The 21,149-nt window shown below is 42.7% G+C and overlaps 1 protein-coding gene across 1 annotated transcript in view; it reads left to right on the forward strand.

Moving 5' to 3' along the window:
• DGKB (diacylglycerol kinase beta) overlaps positions 1-21,149 on the forward strand; it is an 804,956-nt gene that overhangs the window by 223,681 nt on the left and 560,126 nt on the right. The window contains exons 4-6 of the mRNA XM_073629524.1: positions 3,983-4,059; positions 11,219-11,239; positions 13,016-13,169. Of these exons, the coding sequence (XP_073485625.1) occupies positions 3,983-4,059; positions 11,219-11,239; positions 13,016-13,169 (252 nt within the window). The remainder of the gene's footprint in view (positions 1-3,982; positions 4,060-11,218; positions 11,240-13,015; positions 13,170-21,149) is intronic.

Raw genomic sequence — 21,149 nt, forward strand, 5'->3', positions numbered from 1 at the left:
CAGAGAGTTCGAACTTGCCATCATTGAGTCAACAAATTCTGTTTGAAAGCCCTCAAAGTTTCATACAGACCTATTAGCTAAATGGAATCCAACACGTATTAAACAGGTTTCTTTTGTGCCTAGATCATGAATATATACGTTTTTTTCCTGAGCAAAAAAAAAACAGCTAGAATTCGGTTTGAGAAATTTACAGCACTCATTTGAACCTGTTAACCATTAAAAAAAATCTAACAAAAATGTTAAAATTTGTAACATTTTTTAGAAAAATTCTATCAACTTATGCCAAACTTTAAACTGGTCACACAGTAGTAGATTTTTGAATTGAAGGTTCATATGAAAATTTGTACAAAAATTCTCAGTACATTCATTGACTCCATACAGTATGTTGGTCAAGACAATGTGATGCACATCACAACTTGGTGATTAGTAGTGAGTTCCCCCTTAATTGTCAATGATCAGTGGTATGAATGTTCCTATTACATTGGTGCATAGTGGTAAATTGCGCCCCCATTACATTGATGTTCAATAGGTTGTGTCCCCCCAATTACATTGGTGTTGAGTGGTGTATGTTCCCCATCACATTGGAGTAATTGTAGTCCCAGTAACATTGATGTTCAGCAGTGATTTTGCCCCATTACATTGGTGTTCAATGGAGTGCGTCCCTCCAATTACATTGCAAGAAATTGTCACCAGCACACCATGGATCTCCACAATGTGTCCAAAATTCAGCGATTACATCCTTACAGCAAATACCGGTAATAAAGTTTCGGAGCCTCGCAGGACCCCTTTATCAGGCATGTGACAATGCCTGATGAAGGGGTCCTGTGAGGCTCTGAAACGTTTCTGTTTGCTGTAAGGATATGATCGCTGAATAAAGCTTTGGACCCATTCTGGAGATCCATGGTGTGCTGGTGACATTTTCTTGCTCTTACTATTTACGGTTACAGCAGGTGGTCGCTTCAGTAACCACTGTGTGCGTTGGGAATAGTGCCCTGGAACCTCCAATTACGTTGGTGTTTAGTGGTGTATGTTCCTCATCACATTGGTCTACAGTGGGGTTTGGGCTCCATTCACATTGGTGTACAGTGTGGTGTTTGGGCCCCATTCACATAGAAGTTCAGTGGAATGCTCCCCCCCTTTCATTGGTGTTCAGTAGTGTGTGCCCCTGTAGCATTGGTGTGTAGTGGCCTCTGTTACTGGTAGTCTGTGGTGGCTTTGGTGGTTGCTTACCCAAAACTGGTTTCGTGGCACTGCCCCTCACCCCATTCTACTATCCAGCAACACATACTGATCTTTCTTTTGTTCCCTTGATACTTAGTTCAATGGCAGGCGCCAAAGGACATAACCAGTTCTTCTGGGTATGGAGGATCATTTGACTCACTCCAAGTGACAGTACTGGGCCAAACGGTATTGAGTGTGTTTGCTACTTACAACTGTCAGGACAGACATACTTTACATCTCAGTACTAATCTGTTTCCATCTATCTAGGCATTGAGTTACAATGTGCTGTGTACAAGGCTTGGGCTTCAAATGTCTTGACCTTGACTGGTTCTTCCGATGGCCATTGGAGGTATGCCTTCTGGGCGCCTGAGTATATACAGTGCCTTGAAAAAAGTATGCATACCCCTTGAAATTTTCCAAATTTTGTCATGTTACAACCAAAAACGTAAATGTATTGTATTGGGATTTTATGTGATAGACCAACACAAAGTGGCACATAATTGTGAAGTGGAAGGAAAATGATAAATGGTTTAAAACATTTTTTTACAAATAAATATGTAAAAAGTGTGGCGTGCATTTGTATTCAGCCCCCTTTACTCTGATACCCCTAACTAAAATCTAGTGGAACCAGTTGCCTTCAGAAGTCACCTAATTAGTAAATAGAGTCCACCTGTGTGTAATTTAATCCCATAAATACAACTGTTCTGTGAAGCCCTCAGAGGATTGTTAGAGAACCTTATTGAACAAACAGCATCATGAAGGCCAAGGAACACACCAGACAGGTCAGGGATAAAGTTGTGGAGAAGTATAAAGCAGGGTTAGGTTATAAAAAAAATATCCCAAGCTTTGAACATCTCACGGAGCACTGTTCAATCCATCATCAGAAAATGGAAAGAGTATGGCACAACTGCAAACCTACCAAGACATGGCCGTCCACCTAAACTGACAGGCCGGGCAAGGAGAGCATTCATCAGAGAAGGAGCCAAGAGGCCCATGGTAACTCTGGAGGAGCTGCAGAGATCCACAGCTCAGGTGGGAGAATCTGTCCACAGGACAACTATTAGTCGTGCTCTCCACAAATCTGACCTTTATGGAAGAGTGGCAAGAAGAAAGACATTGGTGAAAGAAAGTCATAAGAAGTCCTGTTTGCAGTTTGTGAGAAGCCATGTGGGGGACACAGCAAACATGTGGAAGAAGGTGCTCTGGTCAGATGAGACCAAAATGTAACTTTTTTGCCTAAAAGCAAAATGCTATGTGTGGTGGAAAACTAACACTGCACATCACCCTGAACACACCATCCACACTGTGAAACATGGTGGTGGCAGCATCATGTTGTGGGGATGCTTTTCTTCAGCAGGGACAGGGAAGCTGGTCAGAGTTGATGGGAAGATGGATGGAGCCAAATAAAGGGCAATCTTAAGCCCCATACACACTATCAGATTTTCTGATGATTTTTGTCTTCAGATTTACCAAAACCATGTAGTGCAAGGGCCTGCCTGATTGCATACAAATTGAAACTCCTAAGGTTTGACCTCATATTATATGGTTTTGGTAAATCTGAAGGGAAATAAGCTGCAGAAAATCTGATAGTGTGTATGGGGCTTAAGAAGAAAACCTGTTAGAGTCTGAAAAAGACTTGAAACTGGGGCGGAGGTTCACCTTCCAGCAGAACAACGACCCTAAACATACAGCCAGAGCTACAATGGAATGGTTTAGATCAAAGCATATTCAAGTGGTAGAACGGCCCAGTCAAAGTCCAGACCTAAATCCTATTAAGAATCTGTGGCAAGACTTGAAAATTGCTGTTCACAGACGCTCTCCATCCGATCTGACAGAGTTTGAGCCATTTGCAGAGAACAGTGGGCAAAGATTTCCCTCTCTAGATGTGCAAAGCTGGTAGAGACATCCCCAAAAAGACTTGCAGCTGTAATTGCAGTGAAAGGCGGTTCTACAAAGTATTGACTCAGGGGGGCGCCATACAAATGTACCCCCCACACTTTTCACATATTTATTTGTAAAAAAAATTAAAAACCATTTATCATTTTCCTTCCACTTCACAATTATGTGTCACTTTGTGTTGGTCTATCAAATAAAATCCCAGTAAAATCCATTTACGTTTGTGGTTGCAACATGACAAAATATGGAAAATTTAAAGGGGTATGAATACTTTTGCAAGGCACTGTAACCCAACAGAGCTCAAGGAGAACACCTGCTGATGGGTAGTGGAAGAGGGTGTCACAAGCACTAGAACACGCTACCACCAGCTGATGCCACATGAGACTGCAGGCACTTTACATCCCATTACCCTTGTATTTAACTGAGAAGGAGGGTGAGGGACAATGTTTGCATGCTGAAGAAATGAATATTAAAATGACTCATACGGCAGTGCAGTATTGCTCATTGTATGTATTCCCCAACTGTCAAGGTTTAGTCACACATAAATATTTGATCTGTTTGTTCTCCACCTTGGCAGCGAGAGAGAAGCTCATTGAAGGTCATTTCACACTGTAAAATAAAAAGTTAAGATACACAGAAGTGGCTTTAATTTATGACCGTAGTTTGAAGAGGCACGAGGCCCTCACTTCAAGAGTTTACAATGCGGCACACAGCCAACGTTCGTCAAATGTCACGGTGTCACTATTGTTTGGAATCAACCGGGTTTGAGAACGTGGCCCGATCTAGTGTGATGCGTCTCTGAACTCCTTGTGCCGTTGTGGTGATAACTGACTGTTGTTTTTCCCCTCTTTTGTCTTTCTTCAAGATTCCACGAAGAAGCTGAAAGACGTCTTGGAAGAATTTCATGGCAATGGGGTGCTGGCAAAGTATAATCCGGAAGAGGTACTCTTTTCCCTTTTAATTCTACTCAACAGTTATTTCCATTACAGGCGGAGCTGGGTGGATGGAATCACCCCAGGCTCAATATACCTTTAGTAGTTTAGTTGTCTTCTTTCCAGGATGCGCCTTTGAAAGTTAATTCAGTATTCAAAATGTCCTGCGTGCTTCTGTGGTCATATTAGGAAGTGTTGGTGGCACGTCTCAGTGTTCTGCACCTTTCTCATGCCTATCTCATGGGTCTTGTTCTGTAGTTTCTATCTCCTTGGAAATTTGAATCATTGTGGACATTGCTTTAAATAAAACTTCCCTAGGAGAAGTATAAAGATTGCCATTTCTGACCTCCTTCTGAAAATGCTGCATGGCAATTTTCAGGCCGCTCTGGCTTCAATGATGTTTGAATTAATGGAACAACAACAATTCCCAGGTTGGGAAAAGTCAGAGTAAAATCAAAAAACCTTATCTGCGTACTTGTTCTGGGTTAGTGACTCAGAGTAATAAAGCCAGAGGACCAGCATGAAAGTCAGACAGCTAGCGATTGCAGAATGAGAAGTCAGCATTGAACGCCTCCATGTTTCTCTTTAACTTGGTATTTTGTCTCAACGTGAGTACTCGCCAACTTCTTCGCCCCAGTCCCCAAACATTGTTACTTCCACCCAAGGCCCACGTCTGCTCAGTAACTCGAATAAGGCCAAAGTTGTGATCTCAGGATACAACCTGGGGCACAGCATCATTAAGACAGAGCACCTAATAGTACAAGGCTCAAGGTGAAACCCTCAAGAATAAGTATCCTGATATTAAAAGAGAAGTATGGGTTTCTGTTTTTCATACTTACCTAGGTGGATGCAGCATCGGTCTGTCCCCCGGCACTTCTAACACTGAGAACCAAGCGATCGAACACTGCAGATCGCTCGGTTCTCACAGCTCCATGAGCACAGCGCTGCAGACTGTCAGTCACCTGCTCTCTGCTCTGCCCCCTCCTCGCTCACTGGAGCGCTGAGCTGTGGAGGGGACGGAGCGGCCATCTCAGGCTCTCAGCGGCTCGCTGAGAGGCTGAGCCGGGCGTCGGTCCAGGGATCTGGCAGAGCCTGGATCGACTTCTGTGACCTCAGCAGAAAGCAGACTTCAGCCCGCTCTCTGCTGAAAACGGGTCACAGGAGTGCAAAACGAACTGCACTCCCGTGAACCACAGGAGAAGTACAGACAAATGAGCTTTGGCTGTACTTTTTATTTAATCTTCAAAACGTTCCTTTGTAGTGTGTTGCAGGGTAGACTCCATGTATTGTTGAAGGCCACCATTAGTAGCTGTTTTTTAATTCTATCTGAGCCCAATGCAGAAAAAAGAAACTCTTTCTAGGCTGCTGAAGGAGGGCAAAGTGGTCGGTTAAAAAAAGACACAAAGTTCAGTCAATTTGGAGGAATCTCCACTGCTGGCTATTGTATTTAGGTAGATGCAACACCTACAGCTGCCAGAATAAAATGGAGCTGACTTGAGGGATTGGTTGACATGTGGGTGGCACTGTGGCTCCTAGACCTATAGGCTGTAGATCCGGTGTCCACCAGTGTGTGTCTCACAGCAGCCAGAAGCTCATAGTCATCAGTCATCACCTGATGCTCATTGCTGAAAAAGTATTTAGTCTTTCCTGTGCTACTTCCCCTTGCCTTGGTATTTTGCCCATGTACCTCTGACCTGCACTCTGTGCGCCTGCATCCTGATCCTGCTCCTGACCCTGTCCTGTTCCTGATCCTGATCCCTCACCTGCCTGCTTGTTCCTGCTCTTGTGTACCCTTTCCCTGTCCTGGCTTGGTCCCTGCTCCTGCTGCCTAATCTTTTGTATATGACCCTGGTACTGTTACTTACTACTCTTCTTAGTCTTACCCTGCCATCTGTATCTAGTTAGTGGGTTCAGTGTATTCTGTGTGATCTCTCTCACCTATTAAGCTTTGCTGGTCTAGGTTCTTGGTTTATGTTTTTTATATGGTTGTTTTACTGGCATTGTCCACATTATTTTATATATTACATATTTGTGCCTGGTGTTCTCTGTGCATGTCCATACATTTCTGGTCACGGCTGTTTCACAGGATAACAGCACTTGGTATCCTTGACACTAACAAACATTGGCTGCATCAGAAAGGATCATTTTCTTTGTTGTTACCTACAATTTTTAAATACCTTTAAGTTGAAGTGGGTGGTGCTTGTAGGACCACCGATGGCTTGAAATTTGTGCCCTTTATCTAGGCCTTTAATCTTTGTTTCTTGAAATCCCAAATTGTTAATAATTATTGCCAGCTTTAGAGTTGGCTATTATGGCCACTTGTCTGAGGCTGGGGATACCACATCGGCCCAACACAAAAGTTGGCCATAGACGACTCAAATTTTGCCTGATTCCTGCGAAATCGGCAGAAATTCAAGCCATGGGTGGCCCTGTAAGCACATCTGGCTTGACAAAAGTCTATTTAAAAATTGACTGAGCCGGGTGGAAAATTATTGGTCAAACAGAGACTGAATAGTATCAGTCACTAACTGGGTATTCAGGCAGGCCCAGGTGCTGCAGCTACTTGAATACCATAGCCAGCAGGGGAGATTCTGGCATTCATCTTGTTAGCTTGAAGGGGGGACTCAACTTATTTTCTCTCGTTCAGCCCTCAGGCATGTATGGCTACTTTAAGGGAAATTTAAAAGGTAAGTGCCCTTTCAGATGAAGTCCATCTCTCCCGGTCATTTTCAACCAGGTTTCCCTGGAACCCCCAGGGTTCTTCAAGAGGTTGCTAGGGGTTCCTTTAGCTGTGGCTGAATAACCCCCATTTATGGTACCTGCAGAGCTCCAGGGCCAAGGCCACTTGGCAAAGCCAGTAACGGTGGCTTTCTGACCACCGCTGTGATGGTTTCATTCTCCCTACTGATTACCAATGTATAAGGCATTTTTCCCATTTCCCCCAGAGGAACTGATTTCAGTGCCCTGAGACATGGGGCTGGTTCCTCCAGGGTGAAACATTTGAATAAGTCTGAAATTTTCTGTTTGTCTGGCCCCACAAGCAAATGTATACCACCTTCTCTCACCCCAGATACCTACCTACTTGAATCTGACAGTCTGGGGCCAAGCTCCTCTTTGGCCCCTGGTGATGCCTGAATACTGGGTCCCACTGAGTCTCTTTAAGAACCAGTCAAAAAAACTTTTTTTTATTTTTCTTCAGATAAACCTTGGAAATAATTTCATTTTGCATTATGAAGCTAAAATGCAGAGACAAAAGAACAAAGTCGTGTCATCTTATATTCATAGACTGCGCCAATCGGCGAGATAAGGAGATTGCTCTAACCATGAAGAATATAAATCATACTTTATGTCCGGGCCAGTGACTTCATTTTCCAGTAAAACAATAGGAGATTCAACACATTACAGTCCAGTTGATGAAATACAATATAATAGGCAAGAAACTTCTAAAACCCACAATTGTATTAGCTGGTCCCTTTTCGGTGGAAAAACCCTTGATATGGTAGCTGTACTGAAATATGAATCCTCATAAAAAATTAAAATCTACCCTTGCAGTAGGGCTACCCCTGCACTGCAGGAGGAAAAGGCTTGTTTTTTTTCTAGAGAGCCATTAAAAAGCAGCTGTTCTGTTTCAAATGCTGCTTTATCCATTGACATATAGTACCTCCAAAGAACCTGTCCAGACCAGTGGTGCTCAACCTTAGTCCTCAAGTACCCCCAACAGGCCATGTTTTGGGAATTTCTCTTAGATAAAATAGCTGTCCAAAATACCAACTTATTGACTTTGATTTAAACCACCTGTGCAAGATAAAGGAAAACCTGAAAACTTGGCCTGTTGGGGGTACTTGAGGACTGAGTTTGAAAACTACTGGTCCAGAAAGTATGGTCACCTGCTGACTTGGCATCATCCACAGGCAGGTTAACTCTTCAGTAAGACACAGCAGTTGAATCCAAGACAATTTTACTTCATACAATTGCAGTACAGAGCATTGGTGGTGCGTCCATAAAGGGCCCAGGAGCACCGCCCCCTCTCTTCTGTCACCTCTCTCTCACCATAGATAGATTCATGCGTGTCCGGCCCCCTTGTTGGGCGCCGGGCACCTGAATTACAGCAGCGGGTTTTCTTTTTGGAAGCGCCTGATTAGAGCCATGGGCTCTAATAGACGTCCTGATTAGAGCCGTAGGCCGTAGGCTCTAATAGGCTTCCAAAATGGTAAACAGTGCATTCGCTATTTACTCAGTGTTGTGTTAGGAAAGCGAATTAATTGCTTTCCTAACACTGACCCGCCTCTCAGCCAATCAGGTGCTGGTTACCTGTCACCTGATTGGCTGAAACAACAGGTGCTGTGATAGGACGCCTGATAGAGAGGACCGGAGACATCGAGGAGCGTAGACGTGGAGGACGCCACCGTGACCCGCTCCGAGACAGGTAAGTCCCGACTCCCGGGCAGTGCACACTGGCAGAATTTGATGGGGCACAGTAGCAGCAATTGATGGGCACACTGGCAGCAATTGATGGAACACAGTAGCGGCAATTGATGGGCAAACTGGCAGCAATTGATGGGCACACTGGCAGCAATTGATGGAACACAGTAGCTGCAATCGATGGGCACACTGGCAGCAATTGATGGAACACAGTAGCGGCAATTGATGGGCACACTGGCAGCAATAGATGGGGCACAGTAGTGGCAATTGTTGGGCACAGTGGCAGCAATTGATGGGCACACTGGCAGCAATTGATGGGCACACTGGCAGCAATTGATGGGTACTGTAGCTGCGTTTGATGGCACAGTGGCGGCAATTTATGGGTACAGTGGCTGCGTTTGATGGCACAGTGGCTGCATTTGATGGCAAAGTGGCTGCGTTTGATGGGCACAGTGGCTGCGCTTGATGGGCACAGTGGCTGCGCTTGATGGGCACGGTGGCTGCGTTTGATGGGCACAGTGGCTGCGCTTGATGGGCACGGTGGCTGCGTTTGATGGGCACAGTGGCTGCGTTTGATGGGCTGCAATTGATGTTTTTTTTTTTTCAGTTTGTTTGCGCCCCCCCCCCCAAATTTTGACCACCAGCCGCCACTGGTACAAAGTATGTTTTTCCTGGATTTTGAAGTGTAGGAAAGCATTGGGGTTGATTTAATAAAACTGGAACATGCAAATTTTGGTGCAGTTGGGAATGGTAGCCAATCTGCTTCTAACTTCAGCTTGTTCAAGTAAGTGTTGGCAAAAAACAAACAAAAAAAACTGGAAGTTGATTGGTTTCTATGCAGAGCTGCACCAGATTTTGCACTCTCCAGTTTTTGGTAAATCAACCCCATTGACTTTCCTGAGCCCTGTAACTAACACTGCCTGACTGAGGGTCTATCTAGGACTAAACTAACTAGCCCCAAAAAAGGAGGGGAGGACAGAGGAAGATACCAAAATCACGTTAATAAAGGAGTTACAGTTTCCCAAAACTGGCACAAGATGTCAGCATATTTAAAAAATGATAGCTTTGAGCAGGTCAATACAACATGAGAGTGGGGCAAAACAGATTTACTTACATAATCCCTCGCTCCTGGTGTTTTCCTTTGTTGCACAGAGAGGAGGAAACCTGTGAGAACGAGGGGATAAGGTTAAGTAAAACTGCACTGAAAGCTTTTGTTTGTTTGGGCACCGGAGCCGCTGCCCAAAAAAAAAATATATAATATTTTTTTATTTCAATCTGATTTGTTTGATTTTTTTATCAAATGTATTTTAATAAAATTCTTTCGGAGTAAAAATGTATCTAAAGTTTTCTATTTAAGGTTCATTAATCATTTAGTTTATTCAGCATTGAATGGAGCTTAGTTATGTAGCATGAGGCTGTATATTCTGCAATATTTACATTTTTGGTAAACTCATTCCGTGAATCCAAGCTCTGCAAGCTGAGATAACATGCACTGCATTGATGCATACTTTCCAACTATTTGAGATGGGAATGAGGGACACCTATCAGCAAAAGTATGCAGGCATAGGGCACACCCCTTGCCACGCCCCCTTAAAGGAAAATTGTACAAAAAAAGCAAGATTGGTTAAACCCACAAGTGTTTTTTTTTACCATTACTATTCCTTTTATATTGGCTTTTGGAATTTACAAATGCAGCAATTTAGAAATCAGATGAAAGGTTTAGCACTGGAAAATACTTTTTGATAGATAAAAAGTGTGTTTTTTATACAACTATATAGATTAGACCAAAATGAGGGACAAATGAGGAGGAATGAGGGACAGAGGGACATTGCTGCAAATCAGGGACAGTCCCTCGAAATCAGGGACAGTTGGGAGCTATGTTGATGCATTTACACAATTTCACAGTAACCATGAGATTAAACAAAGTTCAGGAATATTCCTTTATCCCATTGTTTTGCAAATCTATGTACACTACAAACTGTATGATTGAAGAGAAATGCATCAGTACCAGGCTATAAGTGTGAGGAGGAAGGGCAAGCAGTAAAAATTAAAGTGAAACCTTTTAAGCAGCTTAAAAAAAACCTTGTGATCTTTCTGCACATAGCTTGTAGTACTTTATTCATCCCTTGAGGAGCAAGATGGCAGCAGGCCAAAAAATAGAGACCCAGTTTGGGAATATTTACTAACTCGACAGATTATTATTCTAAATAGGAAACCTTCATTTTGTTTGCAAATATTAAAGATTCTAAATACCAGCAAGAATGAGTCCTTACATTTTAAAGAGCACCTGTCATTTCAGACCCATCATGGCAGCGCCTGTTAGCGGGCATCCACTCACCTTCTGCCGCCATGTCCCTCCCCTTGTTGTGTCACTGCCACATCACCAGCCGCCCCATTATAGTGAATGGGTTATTATAGTACAGTATATTATATCCCATTATAGTGAGTCAACAGCCGGTCAGAGGAGGAGCCGCGGCGGGACAGAGATGATAGTTGCTCTTTAAAAATCATGATATAAATCGACTTGATTTAGATCAAATCCACCCTGTTGCAATGCTCAGACCCTTCCAGCACATTCCTATTATGACCCAGAAACCCTCTACTGAAAAAAATAAAATAAAATCTCTTCAAATAAGTCTGTAGCTGCTTATTTCTGGAATATTGATGTAAACAGCAAGAAGTAAAAAAGATCACATGGCTAGAATTTTATAACTAACAGAATTCTTTCTTTTTTTCATGTTATACAGAAGCAAGACATCCTGAAACAAGTGAGTACCGATTACATTAACCACATAAGGACCGGAAAGATTTGCCCCTTTAATGACCAGGTCCATTTTTTGCGATACGGCCCTGCGTCGCTTTAACTGACAATTGCGCGGTCGTGCGACGCTGTACCCAAACAAAATTGATTTCCTTTTTTCTCACACAAATAGACCTTTCTTTTGTTGGTATTTGATCACCTCTGCGGTTTTTATTTTTTGCACTATTAACAAAATAAGAGAGACAACTTAAAAAAAAAAAAAAAAAAAACAAAACAATATTTTTTTTACTTTTTGCTATAATAAATATCCCCCAAAAAATAAAACAAATTTCTTCATCAATTTAGGCCAATATCTATTCTTCTACATATTTTTGGTAAAAAAAAATCCCAATAAGCGCATATTGATTGGTTTGGGCAAAACTTATAGCGTCTACAATATAGGGGATAGTTTTATGGCATTTTTATTATTTATTTATTTTTTACTAGTAATGGCGGCGATCTTTAGCGGGACTGCAACATTGCGGCGGACAGACCGGACACTTTTGACACTTTTTTTGAGATCATTGACATCTATACAGCGATCAGAGGTATAAATAGCCACTGATTACTGTATAAATGTCACTGGCATGGAAGGGGTTAACACTAGGGGGGCGATCGAGGGGTTAAGTGATCCCTGGGAGGTGTTTCTAACTGTGGGGGGAGGGGACTGACAGGGAATAGAGAGAGATCGGTGTTCCTGATCACTAGGAACAGACGATCTCTCTCTACTCCCCTGTCAGAACGGGGATCTGTCTGTTTACATTGACAGATCCTCGTTCTGGCTCTCTGAGGAGCGATCACGGGTGGCTGGCGGACATCGTGGCCAAGCGCATTGGCTCCGGCATCGCCCCCCTCTATTGCTCTTAAAGCGGCCGACGTACACCTATGGGGATTTGCGCAGCTGTGAAAACCTGCGACAGTATAATGATGCCGGCTGGTCGGCAAGCAGTTAATGTGTGTGTGTATGTGTGTATATATATATATATATATATATATATATATATATATATATATACACACACATTATGTAATGTTTGTTTGAACTTTGGTTCAATAAAGAAATTTTAAGTGCAGCGATTAACTGGACTTTTTCTTATATTTTGGTCAGTGGGATGATCAGATCGCACTGCACTAATTGAAGACTGGGTGCGGCTTTCCTCTACTTTGAAAAGTTATATAACATATATAAATATATATATATATATATATATATATATATATATATATATATATATATATATAAACACACACACAGGATGTCAGGGATGGGTCCTGGATGGTAAATTTGTCACCATTGTTTTGGTATGTGCTTTCTTTAAGGGGGGCAACAAAAGAAGCACTTTTAAGTACTCAGGGATTCTCACCCCTCCAACGTAAGGGGTTCCAGGGTAAGTCATTAAAGAGGGAAAAAAAAATTTGCAGGGGTCTGATCTCATCAGTCTGCTGCTGCTCTTTCGCTGTCCAATCAGCAGGCTGGGGGTGGAGAGGGTACACCACTGTATTCTTTCTACAGTATGTAACTGTAATTGAGAATATAGTGTCATCCACCTGCTAAAACTGTATAAATTCCAGGACTGGATGGACAGAAAAACAAATCATTGGCCAAGTAAAAGAGCCCCCTTATATGTATTTTGTCCTTATATTTTGCTGTGTCTGGAGTTCTGAAAAGCGTTATTTTTGCACTAAACACAATGTCTAAAAATATGTTTTTTAGCTGGTGTTAATATTGTTATTTTTTTTTCAGACGATTGACTTTGAAGGTTTCCAGTTGTTCATGAAAACTTTTCTGGAAGTTGAGCTACCGGATGAATTCTGCAAACATCTCTTCATGTCATTTGGAAACAGATTCCAGACTCCCAGCCCTTCAATGCAGAGCAAGTCTCAGCTTCTCTCCGGGGGTAAGGCTTCCAACCAACCTGAGGGCTGCCATGCTGATTGACTTTAAGAATTCATTTGGAAAGATTATGCATCCATATAAGTCCAATTAGAACTCTTCATATTGATACTTGTTTTGGAGAATTTGAACTTGAAGCCAGGGGATGACCATGACAAGCGGGAAACTGACATTTTCAGTCAACAATGGCAGCCTACGGCCTTAATACATCAAGATGCAATTATTATTATTATTATACAGGATTTATATAGCGCCAACAGTTTACGCAGCCCTTTACAATATAAAAGGGAGACAATACAGTTATAATACAATAAAATACAAGAGGATTAAGAGGACCCTGCTCAGAAGAGCTTACAATCTAAAAGGGTGGGGCAGGTGGTACAAAAGGTTGTAACTGTGGGGAATGAGCTGATGGAAGTGGTAGAAGATTGATAGTTGGAGACATGATAGGCTTTCCTGAAGAGATGAGTTTTCAGGGATCGCCTGAAGGTAGCAAGAGTAGGGGATAGTCGGATAGGTGGAGGTAGCGAGTTCCAGAGGATGGGAGAGGCTCTGGAGAAATCCTGGAGACGAGCATGGGAGGAGGAGACAAGAGAGCTTGAGAGTAGGAGGCCTTGAGAGGAACGGAGAGGACGGTTTGGGTGATATTTGGAGGCAAGATTGGTGATGTAGCTCGGGGCAGAGTTGTGAATGGCTTTGTATGTTGTGGTTAGTATTTTGAATTTAATTCGCTGGGTGATTGGGAGCCAGTGTAGGGATTGAAGTAGAGGGTTGGCAGACACTAAGCGGTTTGTAAGGTGGATAAGTCTGGCAGCACCATTCATGATAGACTGAAGAGGGGATAGCCTATGGAGAGGCAGGTCAATGAGAAGGGAGTTATAAAAGTCAATAGTCTGCTAATGTGACCCCGGTGCTGACAGAGAGCAGCACCAAAGGGGCAAACAAGGAACCCGTCAGGCAACCCAACATCCTCATCATCAACCTATGGTGTCATCAGTTTTTAGGATGCCGGTACTAAAGGTTGTAATTAGGGATGAGCCAACCCCCCCTGTTCGGTTCGCAGCAAAACATGCGAACAGGCAAAAAACTTGTGAAAGTCTATGGGACACGAATGTGAAAAGTCAAAAGTGCTCATTTTAAAGGCTTATATGCAAGTTATTGTCATAAAAAGTATTTGGGGACCTGGGTCCTGCCCCAGGGGACATGTATCAATGCAAAAAAAAGTTTTAAAAATGGCAGTTTTTTCAGGAGCAGTGATTTTAATAATGCTTAAAGTGAAACAATAAAAATTAAATATTCCCTTAAATATCGGGCTTTGGGGGTGTTCTTAGTATGCTTTGTAAAGTAGCGCATCTTTCCCATGTTTATAACAGTACCACAGCAAAATTACATTTTAAAAGGAAAAAACTTCATTCAAAACTGTTCGCGGTTGTAATGTATTGTCGGATCCCAGCAATATAGATAAAAATCATTGAAAAAAACGGCGTGGGTCGATTGGTTGCTAGACCTGAGCAATGTCACATGGCAGGAGGTCACATGCTGCTCATACCTGAGAAGCATCGGGTACAGTATTTTCTTCAGTTGTGGACAGTGGAAGGAGCAGCAGACAAGATGTGTATCCATTGGTTGGGGGCCCTTTTTCACTGACAATTTCACTTTGCCCCTGGATAGGCAAGATGACTTTCATGACAGTGCCACGAGTTTGTTTTTGTAGGAGGGAGTGTAATTCAATTGAAATATGTAGGCACAGGGGGTATCATCCCGACAGACTAGAAAAGAGGAAAAATAGGTAATGGGAATTTAAATTTGCCCCCCCGTGTGCACATTTACCACCTAGACAAATTATTTTAAACTACCGTAAATACATACAATATGTCTAAAAGAATATTGTCTTTATTTTACATGCTATAAAAAACACAATATATACAATATAGTACATTACAAAGATCTGTGCATAAAGTTTTCCGAGAAGGTCAACGCATTTCAAGGCTCATTCGCTTCGTCAGAACCAGTAGAATTAGGCACAATGAAATAGATAAATCAAGGAATTTAAAAACAGATCCAGAATGGATGTAAGATAGTGTGCTCGGTGTCCATGGAGGGAAAAGGGTCAATAGTCTAAAAAAAGTAGCCTGCCGGCCCATGGGAGGACAACCCTCAGGTAAATAATCAAGACCATATAAACCTTACTCTAGGTGAATAAGATATCGTAATGGACCAGAGATGAAGACCAAATTAATTATAATTTGCGATTGAGGGGCTCACTACACCTTAGATGTAAAAGATGAACAAATGACACATAGTTCAAAGTCCTAGATATGGCCCAACTGGCTCAAACAGATAAGTGTAGTCCACAGTCAAATGAGGGAGCTCATCTTCACAAGGGGATAAGCCAAATACAATCTTGTATGGGGATCAAAGATAATATGTCTCACCCCTCCTTCCAGGATAGCAACATCATAAAGTCCCATTGACTCTCATGACAGGTTCCCTTTAAAATAATTTTTTAACCTTGCACTGGGAGACACACATGTCAAAGAGAGCCAGTGAAGATGCAGTCGGTTTACGTTTGCAAAATATGCAGTCAGGGTGATGAATCAGCGGTCTCTTTCTTTCATTTGTCATTGCGGCAACAATTATCCCATCCCGACCCCGCAGTTATGACTCCTCCCGATAGACAGATTGTCATCGACAGTTTCATCCATGCGCTGTGAAATTGTAATTACACATTCGTGTTATTTCAATCCTGCAAGGAGACAAAAGATGCCTTGGCACTGTCAGGTGATAAACGCCAAGATAATTTGCTGTGTACGTCTTGTTGTACCACAGCGTGCTCGGCGCATTATGCGACAGCGGAATCTTAAGTGGTATTATCATTGCTTCTACGAACGTTTGGCATGTTTGATTTGTTGGTTTGTGGAAGGAAGGACAAAACAAAGCGTTTTTTTTTTTTAGGTGCTTCGTGGCCACTTTTCTCCTTCCTTGTGGCCCTTACAGGTTATTCAAACTTTAAAAAAATGGGGATATTTGTGACAAACAAATCAATTTTTTTTTTTTTCATATAAAGAAAGACGGAGAGCATTCAAATATTTCCCATTTCAACCATACGAAAACAACTCTTTACAATCTCATGGTTACATCCCAAGTATCATATATTATCTCGGATGTTTTTTATCCAACACGTAAAGTCCGCTTTTTCAAGCATGCACTGTATATGCATTTTAAATATTAGAGATAACATGTAAAAGATCATAAACAAACACATCCTAAACATTGGCAAAATATCCAACAAATCTTTGTCAAAACCTCTGAAGATCCTCCAGAGAGGACACATCAGAATAGAAGACCTATGTCCCATATGAGGAAGGAAAAACTCAGAATAAGCTGGGGTCCACCACAGAGATCCCTCATAGAGGAACAAACCCATGCAGTCAAATAGTCCTCTATTTAAATCCAAAGAAAAAGATCTGTTTACAAACTCATACACGTTGTAGCTACTTGTCAAGCGTCATGGATTATCTTGCATTTGATGGTTTTCATCCAATGAGTCTCTTGGAACAAAGTTCACTTTTCAAGGAAGCATATGCAGCTTAAATAACGGAGATAATCGTATGTAATGGGTCATATACAAGTTATTTAATAGCACTTCCCTAAGCAATGGCAAACTAGCCAACAATTATTGTCAAAATCTCTGGAGATCACCCCGTACAGGGAGAACACTAATGCCCCGTACACACGGTCGGATTTTCCGATGGAAAATGTCCGATCGGAGCGTGTTGTCGGAAATTCCGACCGTGTGTGGGCTCCATCGGACATTTTCCATTGGATTTTCCGACACAAGTTGGAGAACGGGAGATAAAATTTTCCGACAACAAAATGCGATCGCGTCAATTCCGACCGTGTGTGGCCTGTTCCAACGCACAAAGTGCCACGCATGCTCAGAAGAAATTCCAAGACGGAACAGCTCGGTCTGGTAAACTTAGCGTTCGCAATGGATACAGCACTTTCGTCACGCTGCAATGTTAAAAATGGTTTAATACAGCGCACTCTCTTCTTCTTTATAATGTGACAAGAATTAAGTAGTTTTGCTGCTCATATTCACACACACTTCTCACATAGTTTTGTTTTTGTTTTTTTATTGGGATTCCCTGAATATATTGTTATTAGTTGTCACATCTGACAGTATTTTTTTTTTTTTATTTAATTTTTTGGGGGATTTTAAGCCTTTTTTTTGGATTTAATGTTTGTATTTTTTCAAAGGCTGATCTTTGTTCAATGTTATTTTTATTTTTCCTCCAGAATATTTTTGTGTGTGTTTTGTGTGTCAAGTTACCCCAACACCATTGATATCTTTTATTATTTAATCTCAAGGAGATTGTTTGTTGTTGGTGTCCCTTGTTCATTTCACATTGTATATTTGAAATGTACCTGAATCCTCACAAAAAAACTGTCCTTTTTGAAGTAAAACACACATAGGCAAGTATAATTCAAAACAAAAATCCTTTATTAAGGGATCAGAACCAAACAAAGAGGAAGGCAACACTGGCTCAACATGAGAAATTAGCGAAGCCTGGGACCCCCACGGCAGATATCAATTCTTGAACATCAAAATTGGTGGCCTGAGGAGTCCATATGTAAGGGAGGGCAGTCTGGTCCAGAATTCGCAGAGATCCGGATAGCAGCAGATGACATCTGTGTCCCCAGGCTGTGGTACCACAAGAGGCTTCATCTTTTGGCCGACCAGACTGGATCCAGGGTCCTCACTTCCTGGTCTTCCTTTCACGCTTCATTCCTGGCTGTGGCTGTGCAGTTGGAGATGTGGCAGGAGGAGGAGTAGGACCTGGAGGAGGACTGGGAGGACCTGGAGGAGAGGGAGGACGAGGAGGAGGACCTGCAGGAGGAGGAGGAGGACCATCGCAAAGGTGTGTCTGAGCTGTCATTTGGCCCCTCATACCTTTGTTAAGAGCCTCCAATATGAGCGCCTCACACATGACTTGTTGGCCCTCCTCCATCCTCTGCATTTTATAGGCAATGACGGCAGCAATGTCCTCCTCCACGGTCTGTCGTACTCCCAGGACCTCTGTAGCCCTCCAAAAGAGTCCTCTGGTAGCCTCCTCTAGGGCACTCCTCCTACTGCCACTTTCTCTTTTCAGGGGGGGTGGAGGGACCTGCAGATCAGCCAGCCGGCTCGGCCTGGCCACCTCCTGGCTGAGACTTGTTGTAATGTTTTGCTTCATCAATCACAATCCTAAATTAGTACTCCAAACTAACATCTAGTTAACATCATTGATTGGACAAGCAGAAATATTTAGAGAAATGCTATACCTGGCTCAATCTGGGCTCCTCCACATGTGGCCTGGAAGGCCCAGGTTGGGCGTCAGAAGCCTCAGCTGGGGGGGAAGGAAGCGTGGAAGGAAGACTGGAGAGGGATGGCCTGGGTTCAGTCTGGCCTGCCAGAAAGTGCAGCCTGTCGTAGTACAACATCCTGGGGACATAGATGTCATCTGCTGCTCCGGATCTCTGTGAATCCAGGTCTTTCTTGCGCTCCTTTAGATATGTGCTCCTCAGGCCACCAATTAATATCTTTAAATAGGTGATGTCTGCCGTGGGGATCACCTGCTTCACAATTTCACACAATTGCACCAGTGCTGCCTTCCTCTTTGTTTGGTTCTTGAAATGGGGGTGGTTAATCTCCCACAGACAGGGCAGCTCCCTTAAGATATCTATGAATACTAACATGAAGTCATTGTCTTTCACTAAGATATCCATGTTCACTGCAAGACACAACACAAGACAAAGCCTAATGTCAGACAAAACTCTCCTAATCTTGTTACAATATAGGCTTCAATGTAGAAGCAGTATAGGCACAAGTTTGTCTCTTACCTTCGTTCTTACGATCGGCGCGTCCAATGCTCCTTCCTCCGCTCACAGATCGTACGTAATACGCACGCGTGTTACGCTTTATACACACTGCGCATGCGTGTAACTCCGTCCGCCCCTGACGTTCTTTCTAGTCTATTCCCCGCCCCTTTTCGTTCGGCGCAGTGGGGGACGAGCACATGGCGGAGTTAGAGCAGGTGTGTGCTAATTATAGCAACGAGGAGGAGGAGGAGGAAAGCCCGGATCCGGACACGTCCCGATCCAGAAGGAGAGGTTTTAAGGCCACAAATATGTCCTTTGGGGAGATGTTGGAAATGGTCGACATCATGAAGAAGTCCGACTATGACGGAAAGTATGGGCCTTACCCCAACCCCAACATCAGAAAGGCAAAGATAATGGCGAAAGTGGTCAAAAGCCTTCACAAGAATTTCGGGGTACGAAGATCGAAAGATCAGCTCAGGAAGCGGTGGTCGGACCTGAAGTTGAGAGAGCCAGAGCAGTACTGAAAGATCCGGAGAGTGCTGCAAAAAAGTAAGTAGTTGTGCTGTGTTCCTATTCTTTCTGTCTTTATTGCGTTCGTGCTGCTCCATATGCTTTTCTTAATTGTAACGTTTAAAAGGGCAACTTTAATGTTCATGGGCCCATTATTCGTTCGTATCAAACATTTTTCTTTCGCCCTCTAAAACACCATTGTTTAGGCCATATGCATCTTCCCACATTTTTTTTGTGCCTACTTGGATGCCAAATATTTGTTTGTGTAGATGGGTTTGTTACTAGAATGAAATGCCAACTAGATTCTGTGTAAGGAGAGGACACTGAGCAGCTGTTTTCACATCTGGACACTGGAGCACTAGTGTGGGACACCAGAACACCATTTTTATTAGGTGGCCACACAGGTGCTCCAGTGTATACTATAGGGGGGTCTCCATCTGTGAAGCTTGTACTAAACAGGTAAAGTATTGCAGCTTGACAAAGGCCAATAAAAAAAATACATCTTGGAACTCGGCTAAAATAGACAATTGTACCCCACTTCCAAGCAATGTTTCCTATTTCTAGTTCTGCCATAAAATATCTGTGTGCTAATTATACCATTTTTGTTTTACATAGGGGAGAAAAGACTCGGAGGACACCCCTCATCCGAGGAGACCAGAGACCCCCCACCTCTGGAAGAAGGTGAAATACCACCAACCCAAGCTGAGCAGGAGGAAGAAGAAGATGTGGTAGAGATTGGCACCCCAACAGGTGAGTGTCTGCGACAACAGGCTCAGGTAAAAGAGATGGATGGTGGCAGATTTTTGAGACCTGTTTTTGTTTTGTTTCTTTCTTTTTAGGTGATTGTGATGTTGCGGATCCAAAACGTTTCACATCAGAAAGTGCCCAGATCCTGATCGGGGAGATCATGGGGTATAATGTCGAACTGCAAAACATACAGCAAAAAATCAATGATGTTATTAAAAAAATAATAACATCATTGATGTTTTGGGGCGAATTTAAAACCCCACAAAATCACTTTTTGGATTGTGGTCCAATCTTTTAAATTTTTTTGCAATGTTTTGAAAAGCCAAATTTGGAGGATGCACACAGTGTGCCAACATGTGCTATCTGCCATCACGGGAGATCAATGGACGCGTTTTGGGGGTGCAACCCCTTCCTCAATTATAAAGTAGCATTGAGGAAGGGCTTGCTCCCCCAAAACACGTCCCTTGATCCCCCCTGATGGCAGCTAGCACATGTTGACATTCGTAAATTGGTGTGCATCTTCCAAATTTGGCTTTTCCAGGGGTGATTTCCCCCCATCTGAACGCTATATCAAACCCAGTTCCTAAATACTGATGTCTGATATAGCCTTCAGGTTTTACCTAATGTGAACTTTGTAAGTTCAAGTTTTTTGGCTTTCTTGTTGGTTTTACACAGGCCTGTTTTATCTGAAATGGACATTTCGATTTTTGATAATGCTACTGCAAAAATTGTTATACAACAAACATGTTGGTTTGTTTTAAAAACCTTTGGTAAATGCACATGTGATTGTGCAGGTATAAAAAAGTTGCTTACTCAAGAATGTGTGGATTATTGTCTCAACACTACAATACAACACTTTTGGGGT

This window comes from Aquarana catesbeiana, linkage group LG05 (assembly GCF_042186555.1).
Source record: "Aquarana catesbeiana isolate 2022-GZ linkage group LG05, ASM4218655v1, whole genome shotgun sequence".
Taxonomy (NCBI): Eukaryota; Metazoa; Chordata; class Amphibia; order Anura; family Ranidae; genus Aquarana; species Aquarana catesbeiana.